Genomic DNA, 15931 nt, shown 5'->3' on the forward strand with positions numbered 1-15931 from the left:
AAGACTTTGTGTCTAATAGAAGAAAAAGTAGGCCCTAATCTTCATCATGTGGTATGAGGCCCCAACTTCCTTAATAAGACTCCTATAGCACAAGAATTAAAACCAAGAATCAATAAATGGGATGGACTCAAACTAAAAAGTTTCTTCTCAGGAAAAGAATCTGTGAGGTGAACAGAGAGCCTACATCCTGACAGCAAATTTTTATCCCTCACACATCATATAGAGCACTAATCTCTAGGATATATAAAGAACTCAAAAAGCTAAGCACTGAAAAAACAAATAACACAATCAACAAATGGGCCAAGGACCTGAATAGACACTTCTCAGAAGAGGATATACAATCAATCAACAAATATATGAAAAAATGCTCATCATTTCTAGCAATCAGAGAAATGCAAATCAAAACTACTCTAAGATATCATCTCACTCCAGTCAGAATGGAAGCTATTATGAAGACAAAACAATACGTGTTGGAGAGAATGTGGGGGAAAAGGCACACTCATATATTGCTGGTGGGACTGCAAGTTGGTGCAGCCAATATGGAAAGCAGTATGGAGATTCCTTGGAAATCTGGGAATGGAACCACCATTTGACCCAGCTATCCCTTTCCTTGGACTATACCCAAAGGACTTAAAAAAAGCATACTACAGGGACACAGCCACATCGATGTTTATAGCAGCACAATTCACAATAGCTAAACTGTGGAGCCAACCTAGATACCCTTCAGTGGATGCATAGATAAAAAAAATGTGGCATATATACACAATAGAATTTTACTTAGCCATGAAAGAGAATAAAATCATGGCATTTGCAGGTAAATAGATGGTGTTGGAGAAGATAATGCTAAGTGAAATTAGCCATCCCCAAAAAACAAATGTGGAAAGTTTTCTCTGATATAAGGAGGCTGACTCATAGTGGGGAAGGGAGGGGGAGCATTGGAGGATTAGATGAATTCTAGATAGGGCAGAGGGATGGGAGGGGAAGGAAGGGGGCAGGGGATTAGCAAGGGAGGTGAAATGTGATGGATACATTATCCAAAATACATGTATGAAGACTTGAATTGAGTGTCAACATACTTTATATATAAATAGATATGAAAAATTGTGGTATATATGTGTAAAAGGAATTGTAACGCAAAAAAAAAAACCAAAGTACATGTATAAAGGCATCGATTGGCGTGAACATACTCTATATACAAAGATATGAAAAATTATACTGTGTATGTATAAGAATTGTAATGCATTCCACTGTCATGTATTTAAAAAAATCAATTTATTCTTTGAAAAAAAATGTAGAATTTTAGCCCTCACACAAACCTATTAATTAAGAACCCTTTTTTTTTTTAATATTTTATTTTTTAGTTGTAGATGGACACAACATTTTATTTTTGTGTGGTGCTGAGGATCGAACCCAGGGCCTCACACGTGCCAGGTAAGTATTCCACTGCTGAGCCACAACCCCAGCCCAAGAAGAACCCTTATTTTAACAAGTCTTTTAAAACATTGCTTCCCAAAACATTCAAGTTTGGGAACCAATGTTTTAAAAGACTATGCGAATCAAACATACTATGTTTATAAATTCTGGAAATTCCTACTTCTGAGATGTTATCTGAGGGTAAAAAATACTTACACTGGGAAAAAAAAAAAACAAAAAACCAGAAATATGTCTCCCACTTGGGCCCACGAGAAATATTCTTTCTTGTTCTAAAGAGTTTAGAGGGAGATATTAAAACTCACCCAGTGTCTTCATTTCTTCTTGTTTCAAAAATTTGTCTCTTTCTTTAATAGCTTTGTTCCTATAACCCATGATACTCTGTTTATTAGTAAAGTTGTCTTCCTAAAAAACAAACCATGAAACTAAACTTATAAACCAGAAATTTATATAAACTGATGGTCTGCCTGGATCTTAACTAAGTAAGAATAAAAAACAAAATTTAAAAGTCCACAAAAAGATACCTTCTCTTCATACTACAATGAGTTTTTTACTCTAAAGTATGACTGAACTTTTAATAACTCCAGTCAGAATAATACTCAGAACATAAGTTAATACCATAGCTCTATGAATCACTAGAGTATCATCCCAGGAAAAACAACCGGTAGTATACAGTCTTGAAATATGCATTAGAAAAACAAAAATCCTCCAGATTATTTTATAAACAGATAGGGTAAACATCAAATATGAAAAAGACAGAGAAAAGACATGTCAGAAACATTTTTGTGGCCACTGTTAAACAATGTCAAAATTTTACTTTTACTTTATTCCTTGTAAGAATGTCTCTAAATTGCTTAACATGTATAATATTCTTATTATGTTATAAATATAATAAAACAAATAATTCATGTGAATATTTGAGTACTTCGAATGGGTCAGGCACAATACTAATCATAGTGAAAAACAAGATATAGACTTTGTTCCTTTCCTTATTGATAGTTTAGCAGGTAAGTCAGATCTTAAATGAAATATGGAAAGGCTTGTTATAGCTGAAGTTCAATGTTTTGAATAAACACTTTCCAAATCTAAAAATTAGGCTAAATTCTAAAATGGAAAGACTAAACAGCCAAAAAGACTTAAAATTAAGTTGGTGTTAGAAAGTAAAAGTGGTAATGAATGATTCTAACTTTAATTATCTTGTGAATAATAGTATCAATACCACTGCATCATCAAAACAAGGGACCAGTTTTGAATTCCAGTTCAAATCCCAGCTTTTATATTCTCACTTTGAGAATGTAATCTTTCTTCATTTATAAAATGGGATCCTGCCTATTTTGAAGAGCTATCATGAGGCTTAAAGAATATACACAATAAATTGTTTGATATAAAGTAGGAATAAAATAAAAAGTAGTTTATTACATTGAAAATTAGTTGGAAGAAGGAAATAAACTTCATCTAGGATAGATGTTACTGAGAAGAGTGACACAGCCTAAAGGAAAGAAAAACAGAATTCCCCAGCTAAGGTTTTTTATCAGGGAAGAAGTAAGAAAAAATCTTGTTTTGCTTATTCCTCTTATAGCACAAGCAACTCTTTTGACCACTTAACTGAAGCCTGGAAATGATTCTGAAAGACTCCTCAATAAATTTCTAAATCATGCTGACTGTGCTGCAAACTATACTTAGAAACAGTGAGAATCTAACTGTAAATGATTATAACCATTAGCAATCCCTAACTAGCAGAAGAGAATAAACAGAATTCATAGAATAAGGGTATGAGAAAATAAAAAAACAGAAATGGAATTAAAGGATTAGAATAATCCAAAATAAATTTCCTTCAACTTAAGACAGCTGCATTGGTTTCTTAGTTTGCCCAATTTCAGAAACTTTCATAGTGTCATTGCTCTCTGAATTGAGAAATGGCAATGACTTGTGGTAGAATAATTCCTTACTGCTAGGGAGTAAGCACAGAATTAAACACATCAACCTATATTGCCTTTTCCCCTTTTGTTCTAAAACTTCTTAGGGAAGATTTACTTCACATTCTGAGGTCTTTCATTACATACATTGAATCAGTACATTCTTATTTGCTTGAATTTAGACCACCAGCTTTTGGTTAAAAACTATTTTCAGCCTGTACATAAAACAAATAATTAAATATTTAAGCAAGATGAATATTTTTATGAAAAGAACATTTTAGAACCACTTTACAGAGAAATTAGAACCTCAAGACTAACTACAGATTTTTCTGCCTCATTTCCCATTACATTCCTTTCTGTACTAACAGATCAATCATACTATATATATTCACTACTCAGTGATGCCCTACAAGAGTCCCCAAATCCCTTGTGATCTTTTTTTCATACCTCAAAACACCTTTCCCACTTCTTTGCCTAATCATTAGAAATCTTGTATACTGTTTAGCTCAAGTATTATTCCTTAAAGTACTCCATAATTTCCTCCAATCAGAATTTTTTTCTCTTTACACTTCAATCTCACAATGTAGTCCCTACATTTCATTCTGCTTTACATTTCAGTAATTGGTTATATGCTTGCTTCATCTTGGCAAAAAAATTCATATGGCATGAAAACAGTGTATAATTCACTCTTAAAGCCTCTCCAAACCTTAAGGCTGAGCAGCTATCAACACACAGTTCACACACATACATTTTTCTTGTGTACAGTAATGGTTTTCTTCTTATAGACTACAGGGTGACAGGAACCAAACATTGCTCTTGATTCTGAATAATGTTTCATTAGCAAGTAAAATATAGTTTTAGCCTCTTCTCACTTACTTGACTAACAGATAGTCGCTTGGGAGGTCTCCCTCTTCTTCTGTTAGCAGGACTGAAGATAAATGTAGGTGGATCATCAGGGAAGAAATAGGAAAAATCTTGTTCTGCTATTTTATATGCTAAGAGAGATGATGGCTTCGTAAAAGAAAAAAAAGTACAATAATAGCACGTTAGTAAACCGTAAACCATGTACAGATACCACTAATGTATCACATTAATTACTACTAAAGTGGTTATAAAGACCAGGCTACAGACATTAGAATTTCATGTGTTACTGTATAGTGATACATTTTACATTTTAGTTGGTTTACTTTTGATCCTTTTCTAAATTACATTATTAATCAGTCTTACCAGAAAGAAAACTACACTTCAAAGATTACCATAAAACACCAAGAATGTTTTTATCAATTTGCTTCACACTCTATCACTGAAATAAATGTCCAGCCCTTTTTAATTTTTTTTTCTTTTTTAGATAGGGTCTCACTAAGTTGCCCAGGCTAGCCTCAAACTTGCAATCCTCATGCCTCAGCCTACTGAGTAGCTGAAATTACAGGTATGCCCACTACACATGGCTCAGATCCTGAATTCTAAAACTACTTCAAAATTACACATATAATAATCTATTTATTTTGGTTTTGACTAATTGCCTGAGATTTTCTATGTAAATAATTAATTCATATATTTACCATTAAAAATATACCACTGTAACTCTATAAATTGTTTTTGTTTTTACTTGATACAAAATATTCATGGAATACAGTGCAATTTCTGTACCAATACTTTTTTCTTAACTGTTTCCCAACCCTGTGTTTAGATTTTCATTTTAGGGTTAGGTAATAAATATTGTATGTACCAAATTTTTAAAACTGTTTTGGATAAAAGCAGAAATATTTATAAATTCATATAATTTTACCTCAGAATTTAAGTTCAGAAGTTAATCTCTCTTTTTCTTTTTTGTAGTATTGGGGATTGAACCCAGGGATTCTCAACCACGAAGCTATACTCCCAGCCCTTTTTATTTTTTGAGAGGATCTAAGTTGTCCAGGCTGGGCTCTAACTCAATCCTCCTGTATCAAACTCCCAAATCTCTGGGATTTTAGGCATGAGCCACCATGCCTGGCCAATCTCATTCTTACTGGAAGTTGTATGGTTCAAGGACAATTACCAAATTTATGAGCTTCTTTCCCTTTTACCTTATATCTAGAACTTGTTTAACTGTCATCCATGTCTAACCCTAAATGTTTTACTAATTTTGGCCTAGTGACCAAGATCATCACTTTTTCTCAAAGAAACCATATGTCATTTATAGAAATATCATTTTAAGAAATGTATAACAGGGGTTGGGTTGTGGGCTCAGCGGTAGAGCACTTGCCTAGTACATGTGAGGTCCTGGGATTCGATTCTCAGCACCATATAAAATAGATAAATAAAATAAAATAAAAATATTCTGTCCAACTACGACTAAAAATGTAAAAGAAATGTATAAGAAAATAATGATCTAAAAATTTAAGTATTAACAAAAACACTTCTGAGAACTTGATTTTCTACATATTTTTTTAAGAACACCATTTAAAAAAAAAAGATTTTTAGCTGTAGATGGACACAGTCTCTTTACTTTTTTATGTGGTTCTGAGATCAAACCCAGTGCCTCACACATGCTAGGCAAATGCTCTATCACTGAGCCACAACTCCAGCCCAGAACACCATTTTTAATACTTAAAATTCAATCACTTCTGGCTATCATAATAATCAATAACCTATTAAGACCTTACATCAAAGTTGGGCTAGGGTTGTGGCTCAGTGGTAGAGTACTTGCCTGGCATGTGAAAGGAACTGGGTTCGATCCTTAGCACCACATAAAAACATAAGCAAATAAAATAAAAGCATGCTGTTTATCTACAACTACCAAAAGGAAAAAAAAAATCTTACATCGAAGTAGACTCCATTAGGATGATTTCATGTTATCCTACATAATTCTGAGTATATAGAACAGCTCTTTCAGCATGAATATAAAGCACATGGGTGGTTTCTTCTCAAATATAGGATGAGTATTCCTTATGCTTGGAATCAGAAGTGCTACAGATAATTTAAGACTCTGAAATATTTGCATATACTTAATATTTTGGAGATGGAACAAAATTCATATGTTTCATATATACCTTATGTACACATCCTAAAGGTAATTTTATATGATTTTAATAATTTTGTGCGTGAAACAAAGTTTCAAGATGTGGAATTTTCCACTTCAAGTCATGTCAGTGCTCACAAAATTTCAGATTTTGGAGCATTATGGATTTTCAAAATTAGGGATGCATGCACACGTGGTCACAATAGGTTTTATTAACATTAATTGTCCAAAACCTTTATTCATATACACACAACACACAAAAACTACCCACATTTTTGTGTATTTATAAAGACTCTTAATAGCATCCTCTGCCAACAGTGGGAAACAAATTGTTTTTGCATATGTATGCTTGAAAAAGTATATGCAAGCATACCAAAATATCTTCTGGCAATCTTTTATACCCTTAAGTAAAAACTGTTCAGTATAATCTTAATTTTTATTTGTGAAGTAAAATTAAGCTTCTTTTCATGTGTTTGTTGATTTTTTCTTTTTTTTTTTGACCTGGGATTGAACCACTAAGCCACATCCCCAACACCTTTTAAAAAAATATGTTTTACTTAAGAGTCTTGCTAATGAAACAAAGATGACGATGAGGATGAAGGCACAAATGAGTCTCAGACCTAGGGAGATGAGTCAGACGATGACAACCGGGAATTACCAGGAAATTTTAATAGATTAAGTCTAGCAGGACCTGCTCCAGCTATTCAGATTCAGCTGCTTCCAGGTGGGAGAACAAATTTTAACAGGTACTCTGAGCTCTCAATGACTTTCCTTACACTGTTACAACGTGGGTTTAGGAGAGCTCAAGAGGCAGAGAGGACATTAGTGGGTTTCAGTTTTTGAACAGGTTAACAACCAAGACCAGAGTGTCCACGTCCATGCTGTAATACCATTCAAAATTATCAAGGCATTAAAAAACACTTGTGATGTATATGGTCCTAATTCGCCATTTGTACAAAGCTTGCTCCGTTTGCCACAAGCCTCTTCTTCCAAGTGATTGGATTTTTTATTGCATGTTATTGTTTAAGCAGTGGAGATTTCCTACTTTGGAAATTCTATTGGACAGATTATGGTAGGGAGCAAGCAGAGACAAATCGAAAGTAAAATACTGAAACCCCCTTAGAAATGCTTATGGGGACGGGTGAATTTGTGGACTTGGAAAGATAGTTGAATTACGAATTTGCAGTGAGAAACTGATGTGACTCCTTTTTTGAGAAACCAGCCTCTACCCCAGAGCAAAGCCTGTCCAAGGAAGGGGGCATGGCTCTTGTCCTTGGAAACACCCACAGAGCACTCCTAGGCACATACCCACCCTGCTGAGTTGTTTGTCTGCAAATAAAAGGAGAGATCTGTGGCACCAGGTGTCCCTGACTCAGTCAGGCTAAGTGAGGACCCATAGCAAACCCCTAGCAACCACCAATCAGCATGAGACAGGGAAAATACCTGGGATGCCAGATGACCCTCCCAGTAGTTTATGGTGGTTGATAACATGCTGGGAAACCAAGTAGTTCAGCACGGACTCCCCTTGTGACTTGAACCAATCAGCTTAAATCCCCCTCTTGTACTAACCAATCACCCTTACCCAACTTGTTCTCGCCAGTGAATGTGTTAATCATGTTTTAGGGTTGTTGTTTTATGATTTTCCCGTTTTAGGGTTGTAGTTTTATGATTTTCCCGTGGTGATGATTTGCTAAGAGATGCTATGATGTAAAGTCCCTGCCTTCCCCAAAGAGTGTATAAAACTGCTGCAAACCCTGGGCTTGGGGCCTCTCAGCATCACCAGTTGCTGTGTGTGCGCAGAGGACGGAGCTAGCTCGCAGTAAACGCCTCTTTGCTGCTTACATGGAGAGGGGGGAGAGTCTTGCTAAATTGTTGAGGTTGGTCTTGTACCTGTGATCCTCCTGCCTCAGTTTCCTGAGTTGCTGGGACTACAGACATATACCACTGCCTCTGGCATGGCTAATCTTTCTTTTGTAAGAAAAAAAAGTGGTTTTTTTCTTAACAATTCTAGCAATTGCAAAATTAGTATTTAATCCAATAAATATTTTTAAAAGTACTAAAAACTGGCTCCAGATAAGTTATTTTAAACAATTTTTTAACATTTTTGTAATGTTATAGCTTCATAACACTACTTATTTCTTATTTTTTTCTTCCTTCTAATCACAACTCTGATTACCTTAATTTTAATGACTCCATCTTGTGGTTCACAGTGTTGCTTCAGAAAAAGTTTTAATTTATCACGAGAAAATAAGTGTTTTCTCCTGCTACAGGGGGAAGAAGAAAGAAGGTAGTGTTAATATCAAAGAAAATTCAACTCAAACTCCAAATTTTCTGCAAATTTAAAAACTGAATTTTGAGCCCAGGAAATTAAGGACATTTCGTCTTCCAACTGTATTTATGTAGAAATTGTGAGAAACTTTATGAAGAGGTATTTATGTTGGAAGTTATAAAATCTACTTGAGGGCTGGGATTTGGCTCAGTGGTAGAGTGCTTGCCTAGCATGTGTGAGGCACTGGGTTTGATTCTCAGCATCACATAAAAAAAAAAAAATAAAGATATGTTTCCATTTACAGCTAAAAATATTTTTTTAAAAACCCACTTGAGTGTGTCTATTAAGTCTATTATAGAAATAATATATGAATTTATTGCTTAGGAGCCATTTGGAAATCATATAAACCTCAAGGAAAATATAATATGGACTATAAACCAAATGTTATCACCCTTCCAAATATCATCATTAAAATTATTTTAAAAATTATAATCAGTAGATTATCAGATATCACATAATACTATGACTAAGTAAATCTATACTGAAATGGATATTGTAAGCAGGGCTGAACATAGGTTTTATTGAATTTTTAAATCTTTGTATTAAAATCTCATATGGAGTACTGGGTATATAGCTCATTTGGTAGAGTATTTGCCTTGCATGCCTAAGGCCCTGGGTTCAATCCCCAACACCACACACACACGCACACACACAAGAATCCATATGTTTCGAACATACTTTATACAAAGATATGAAAAATTGTTCTCTATATGTGTAATAATAATTATAATATATTCTGCTGTCGTGTATTTAAAAAAATAAAATCAATTTAAAAAATTTCATATGGAAGCCAACAAATAAGCAGATACAAATTAAACCGAAGTGTCTGGGTTCAGTAGCATATACCTTAATCCCAAGCTGCTTGGGAGGCTGAGAGGCAGGAACTTGGGTAATTTGGAGAGACCCTGTCTCAAAAAAGGGCTGGAGAAATAGCTCAATGGTATAAAAATTATAGGGACTTGGATACAATCCCCAGTACCATCACACTCACACACACACACACACACTCTCTCTCTCAAATAAATCATCATCATCATCAATAATTAAAGAGAATTAAAATTAAGATTCTAAAACACTATTTTTGATTCTCCCTTATCTCCAAACAAACAACAACCATGGAACACCACCACCAACAAAATCAAATCAATAAAAACCCCACATGTATTTCTGGAAAAACCTAAACATTTTTATATAACACAAAAGTATTCCCTTCAAGAAAAAGCCAAGTTAAAAGGTTCCATAAGTGAATAAACAAACAATAAGAGTATTTTTGCGGGGTGGTTGTTTTGTTCGTGGTACCGGAGATTTGAACTCAGGGATATTTTGCCACTAAGCTAAATCCCCAGCTCTTTATTTTATATTTTGAAACAGGGTTATGCTAAATTGCTTAGGGTCTTGTTAAGTTGCTGAGGCTGGCCCTGAACTGCCCATCTTCCTGCCTCAGCCTCCTGAGTCACTAGGATTATTGGCATGAGCCACAATGACCAGCAATATAAATTTTAAAGCAGTAGCCTCCCAAAATTTATATTCTCTTCCTATACTTTAAGTTTTAGGCAAGGACTCTTTGGTTCATTGCTGTTTCCCAGAACCACAGAGTAGTTGGCAAAAAAGAAGGTACCTACTTATTGACTACTAAATAAATAAATAACCAGTCCTCAAAAAGACTACATTGTTTTATATGGTAGCTACTAACTACACATGGTTTTATTAAATATTATTGGAGAGTTCACATGTCATAGAAAGTTATATTATCTGGAATACTCTAATATCAAGTCTTCTTTATTAGATAAATATTACTATTTCTTCATTAAAAGAGACAGTAATATTTATCTTTTGATGCTAACAAAGTGTTGTAAGTCATTTAAGCCTTCTATTGTCAAGTATAACCTTCTCACTTTATAGTTCTTTGGTTTAAAAATTAAGAAGGAAATGAGTTTAAAAGACTAACCAAGATCTAGCCAAATAATTATAAAGTGTAAGTAAAAAAGAAACTAGAAAAATAAAAAAAAAATTAGAGAATTTATACTATATAAATAACATATCTTCAACTAAAGGCAAAAGAAAAAAAAAAGACAAAACTCAAATGTGAATAGGAAAACATTTGCAGTCTCAACTATGCTACTCAATAGTCCATAAACTAAAAGTTTTAATAATCCTGCCAGGCACACAGTGGTACATGGCTGTAATCCCAGCAATTCATAGGAAGATCACAAGTTCAAAGCCAGCCTCAGCAATTTAGTGAGGCCCTAAGCAATTTAGTGAGACCCTATATCAAAAAATAAAAAAGGGCTGGGGAGGTGGCTCAGTGGTTAAGCAATCTCTGGTACTACTACTACTAATCCATTAATATTAAATTGGAAATATTATTTTTCAATTTAAACTAAAATGTAGGATGCTCTAGAGATCTTAATGATGGGGTTCCCAACATCAATGGACTGACAAACCACCATACCTCAATATAGCTACAGAAAATTATCTTAAGATATCACTTTTCTTTGGATACATGTATGTATGATGTGAACATTATTTTATATCGAATGATATGCAAGGCTGACTCCTATGTGGCAGTTCATAGCTAGTTGATGCCAACATACTTTCAGATGATTAAGAGCCTAACAGACAGACAACAATAGGAATTTTCCTAAAATATATCTCTGCAACCTAGAGTCAATTCTTTTTTGGGGTCAAGGCAGGGTGTGGGGGAGGTAGTAGGGATTGAACTTAGTGCTCTATCACTGAATACATCCCTAGTCCTGTTCCCCCTTTAAACTCTATTTTGATACAAGATCTTGCTAAATTGCCCAGGATGGCCTTGAACCTGTGGTGCCCCTGCTTCAGCCTCTGGAGTAGCTGGGATTACAGATGTGCACCACCTCACTTGGTTACGGTGGTTCTTTTATACTACAAATGTCATATTTGTAAGTACTATTAAATTTCTCATCTTTGAAAACCCCTTTCTCATGAGAAATACTTTATAAATAAAAATCTTCTTAACTCTTTAGTTTGAAGACTATTTTAAAAAATATTTTAGTTGTAGATGGACATAATACCTTTATTTATTTATCTTTATGTGGTGCTAAGGATTGAACCCAGTTCCTCACACGTGAAAGGCAAGTGCTCTACCACTGAGCTACAACCCCAACCCCTGAAATCTATTTGTGGTTAGTTAATAACCTAAACATAGGGTTTAAGGAGTCCATTAGGACTCATTTTATCAGTTTAAGAACATATAAATATAAAATATTTATATATTTATATAAAATATTTTTTACTTTAAAAGAAGAATTAACCATCTACAACACTATCCGTTTGTTCTAAATCAAACCTTCTGAATCTATCTACACAATTATTGTACTTTACTATAGAGAAGACAAGGAGTTTTACCTGATCTGTGTTGCTTTAACAATAGCAGACTCATAGAATTCCTTTTTAGTGGGTTGCACCTTGTACTTGAATAATAAAGGATCAAATGCATCTTTTTTCTTCCTAAAAAGATGAAAGACAAAATAAGTTACTGGTGATAAATCTTCCCTGCCATTCTCTTAGCCAAAATAGTACAAAGTACAATTTAATGTTGGTATTTTAATTACTCGTTTGATAAATTTTCCATTACGTGACAAAAGTAACTAGAGTTGAACAAGCACCCATTTTAGGTCAGATCACTTAAAAAAAAATTCTTCTTCATAGCTATATAACCCAAGAGCAAAAGCGGATACAATGTAGTTTACCTTAAGAATTGGTGAAGAGGGGCTGGGTTGTGGCTCAATGGTAGAGGACACACCTAGCATGTGTAAGGCGTTGGGTTTGATCTTTAGTACCACATAAAAATAAATAAATAAAAATGAAGGTATTTTGTCCAACTACAACTAAAATATATATATATTTTTAATATTTATTTATTTTTTTTTTTTTAAGTTTTCGGCGGACACAACATCTTTGTTTGTATGTGGTGCTGAGGATCGAACCTGAGCCGCACGCATGCCAGGCAAGTGCGCTACCGCTTGAGCCACATCCCCAGCCCCTAAAAAATATATTAAAAAAAAAAAAAAAAAGAACTGGTGAAGAGGTTGCTGGTTTAATTCCTACCTCCACCAACTTCTTTCCTTTGAGAGTATATTCATCCACTTATTCAATTGTTTTATTTATATGTATATAAAATATAAAATATAAATACATATATACGTATATATAAATATATAAATAACTTTAAATATATGTAATCGTTATATATATAGTTTTAAATATATGTAATAGTTATATATATATAATTATATACATAGTTTTATATATATATAAAAAAATTTAGTTCTACAAAATGGAAATTGTTTTTGTTGCTATCCTATGGATGACAGTAAAGAAAAAAGTAATAAATTTTACTATCAGCAGAACAAAAATGACCCAAAAAACCCAAATTATACTTTCTTTTTTAAACATAACTTGTTATTTACTTACTTATTTTATGTAGTGCTGAGAATCAAACCCAGTGCCTCACACGTTAGGCAAACATTCTACCACTGAGCTTCAACCCCAGCCCCAAAACTATACTTTCAACATAAAGATTTCTTTTAAGATCATTACCAAGCTGGGCACAATGGCATGCACCTACAATCCCAGTGACTTGTGAGGCTGAGGCAGAGGCTACCCTCAGCAACTTAGTGAATTTCTGTCTCAAAATAAAAAGGGCTGGGGATGTAGCTCAGTGGTAGAGTGTCCCTAGGTTCAATCCCCAGTACCCAACAAAAACAATCAATCACACAATGACAACAACAACGAATGATTATCAAGTTATGTTCACTACAAATGTTCTTCAATGACAATCCATTGAATGATTAGGTTTTCAGCACAGATGGTTACTTAGGGCAAAACATATATTTTAATTTAAAATACTAACCTTACTTTTCACACTTTAAATTTTCATGAATGGAGCTTCCAATTCCAAAAGAATGAAGTCCACTTTAATAATATATGTATTATAATAGAAACTTACATCAAGCAAAACAATTTCTGTTTATAACCAAGAATGATTCTAAATGTAACATACTTGCTAAAATATAAAAAGTTAGTTAATTTTTATTAACTCTCTAAGGTGTTTTCAGATTAAAATAACACAGTGACTATTTTATGATATCAGTGTTTTCAGGAGAAATAGGATTGGGCATAGGACTAATAACTTGAAAATCTTGACAACTTCTAGCTTTAATGCATTTATGTCCAGTTCTGTTCTTTTTTATTGTTATTCTGTTTAGATATACATGACAGTAGGTGTATTTTGAAACATTATACATATCTACTTTAAAAACAATACTCAAATTCCATTATCTTACTAACAGTCAAGTTATCATGAGAGCCAGATTACATTACATGAAAGAAATTAAGTGAATATACTATTTTCAGATTAGACTCATATTGCTCAAGAGGATCCTACACCATATATAAGATACATGTAAGTAATATTTCAGAGAGGAGCACCAGGAGACAAAATTCTAAACTTCTTAAACTTAATTTGTGGGGACAGGTGCTGGGTATTGGACCTAGGGCCTCACACATCTCTACCACTGAGCTACATTCCCCAATTCTTCACTTCAATTTTATTTATTTATTTATTTCCAGTTCTGGGGATAGAACCCAGGACCTTGGGTTTGGCAAGCATTCTACCACCGAGATATATAACTAGCACCTCAATTTTATATGATGTAAAATATCATCTCTAAAAGACACGCCCAACTTTATCTAGTACTATAAATTATACCCAAGAACTCAACTCTAAAAATAAATTTTGCTTACATGATGCCACCTAAAAAACCGCTTCCAAAGAGTTATGTTTTGGCTAGGGATATAATCCAGTGGTAGAGCACTTACCAGCACACACAAGGCCCTGTATTTCATTTCTAGCACCCCAAAAGCGAATAAACAACAAAAAAAAGAAATACAACTGCCTGCATGAAATAAATGAATAATTCTAAACTTAAGGTGTTATTAATTATATAATCTACACAAAGTATCCCTGTAGTACAAATAGTCTTATTTCATTCTAAAGTAGATATACATAGGAATATGTACATTTCTGCCCTATTTAGTTCTACCAACAGCTAAGGAAGAAAATTACCTCATATTTTTACTGAAGAACACAACTCTGGCTAAAAGCCAGATTTTTTTTTTTTGGGTGAACACAATATCTTTATTTTATTTTTATGTGGTGCTGAGGATTGAACCCAGTGCCTCATGCATGCCAGGCCAGCACTCTACCACTGAGCCACAACCGCAGATCCATGTGTTAGGTTCTTTAAGAACCACAAGGTGCTAAAATGTCCCAGAGCTGTTAAGAATACATGAAGTATGCTTTGTGATAAGCTGCAATAGCCTTTCACAAGCTTAGTTTAAGTTTGGGCTAAGGATATAGCTCAATGGTAGAGAATATGTTTAGCTTACAAGAGACTCTGGGTTCAATTCCCAACACCAACAAGTAAATAAGACTATATTTAAGCTGATCCTCAAAATTACTAATTGACCTGTTCCCCAAAACTTTGAACACTGCCCACCAACAAAAATTGGTTACTGCTTTTATACTTTTTATTTCAATAATATATGGCTATCAATGCCCAGACTAATAAGTAAGCTAATAATATGTACTGGAAGAATGAAATTGTATAGAAGACAGGCAAATTTTTAATTCCCTGATTTTACAAACATGGCATTTGTTTTTTGCAAAAAAAAAAAAAATCAATATGTTCCCCCCAAATGCATCATAATCTTTTTATAAAACTCTGATCAAATCGTGCACAACCAGAGAAATGAAAAGTTGCGCTGCTACTGGGTACAATGAATCAAAATGCATTCTGCTGTCAAACATACCTAATTAGAATAAATAATTTTAAAAACTCTGGTCAAAATATATTGAAAAAATACTATGATTCAACAACAAAAAGACAAATAATCCAATTTTAAAATGAGCGTGTAGTATGTACAAGATCCTAGATTCTATCCCCTGTATTGGAAAAGAAATAACAAAAAATTGGATAAAGCATTAGAATAGATATTTCTTCAAAGAAGGTATACAAATACCTAATAAACACATTATTAGTCATTAGGGAAATCCAAATAAAACCACAGAATATCACTTTACATACATATGGATGGCTATAATTAAAAATAACAGGGCTGGGGATGTAGGTCAGTGGTAGAATGCCTGCCTAGCATGTGTGAGACCCTGGGTTCAATCCCCAGCTCCACAAAAAGCAACAACCAGAAAAC

The 15931-nt window shown here is 33.8% G+C and overlaps 1 protein-coding gene across 3 annotated transcripts in view; it reads right to left on the reverse strand.

Moving 5' to 3' along the window:
• Baz1a (bromodomain adjacent to zinc finger domain 1A) overlaps positions 1–15931 on the reverse strand; it is a 118119-nt gene that overhangs the window by 51613 nt on the left and 50575 nt on the right. For all 3 annotated transcript variants that reach the window (XM_058584462.1, XM_046461402.2, XM_046461401.2), the window contains 4 exons: positions 12065–12166; positions 8528–8615; positions 4224–4358; positions 1737–1836 (listed from right to left, as the gene is read on the reverse strand). In XM_058584462.1, the coding sequence (XP_058440445.1) occupies positions 1737–1836; positions 4224–4358; positions 8528–8615; positions 12065–12166 (425 nt within the window). The remainder of the gene's footprint in view (positions 1–1736; positions 1837–4223; positions 4359–8527; positions 8616–12064; positions 12167–15931) is intronic.

Source organism: Marmota monax, unplaced genomic scaffold (assembly GCF_021218885.2).
Source record: "Marmota monax isolate L192 unplaced genomic scaffold, Marmota_monax_Labrador192_F-V1.1 WCK01_AAM20220418_F8-fsc00001, whole genome shotgun sequence".
In the NCBI taxonomy this organism is placed as follows: Eukaryota; Metazoa; Chordata; class Mammalia; order Rodentia; family Sciuridae; genus Marmota; species Marmota monax.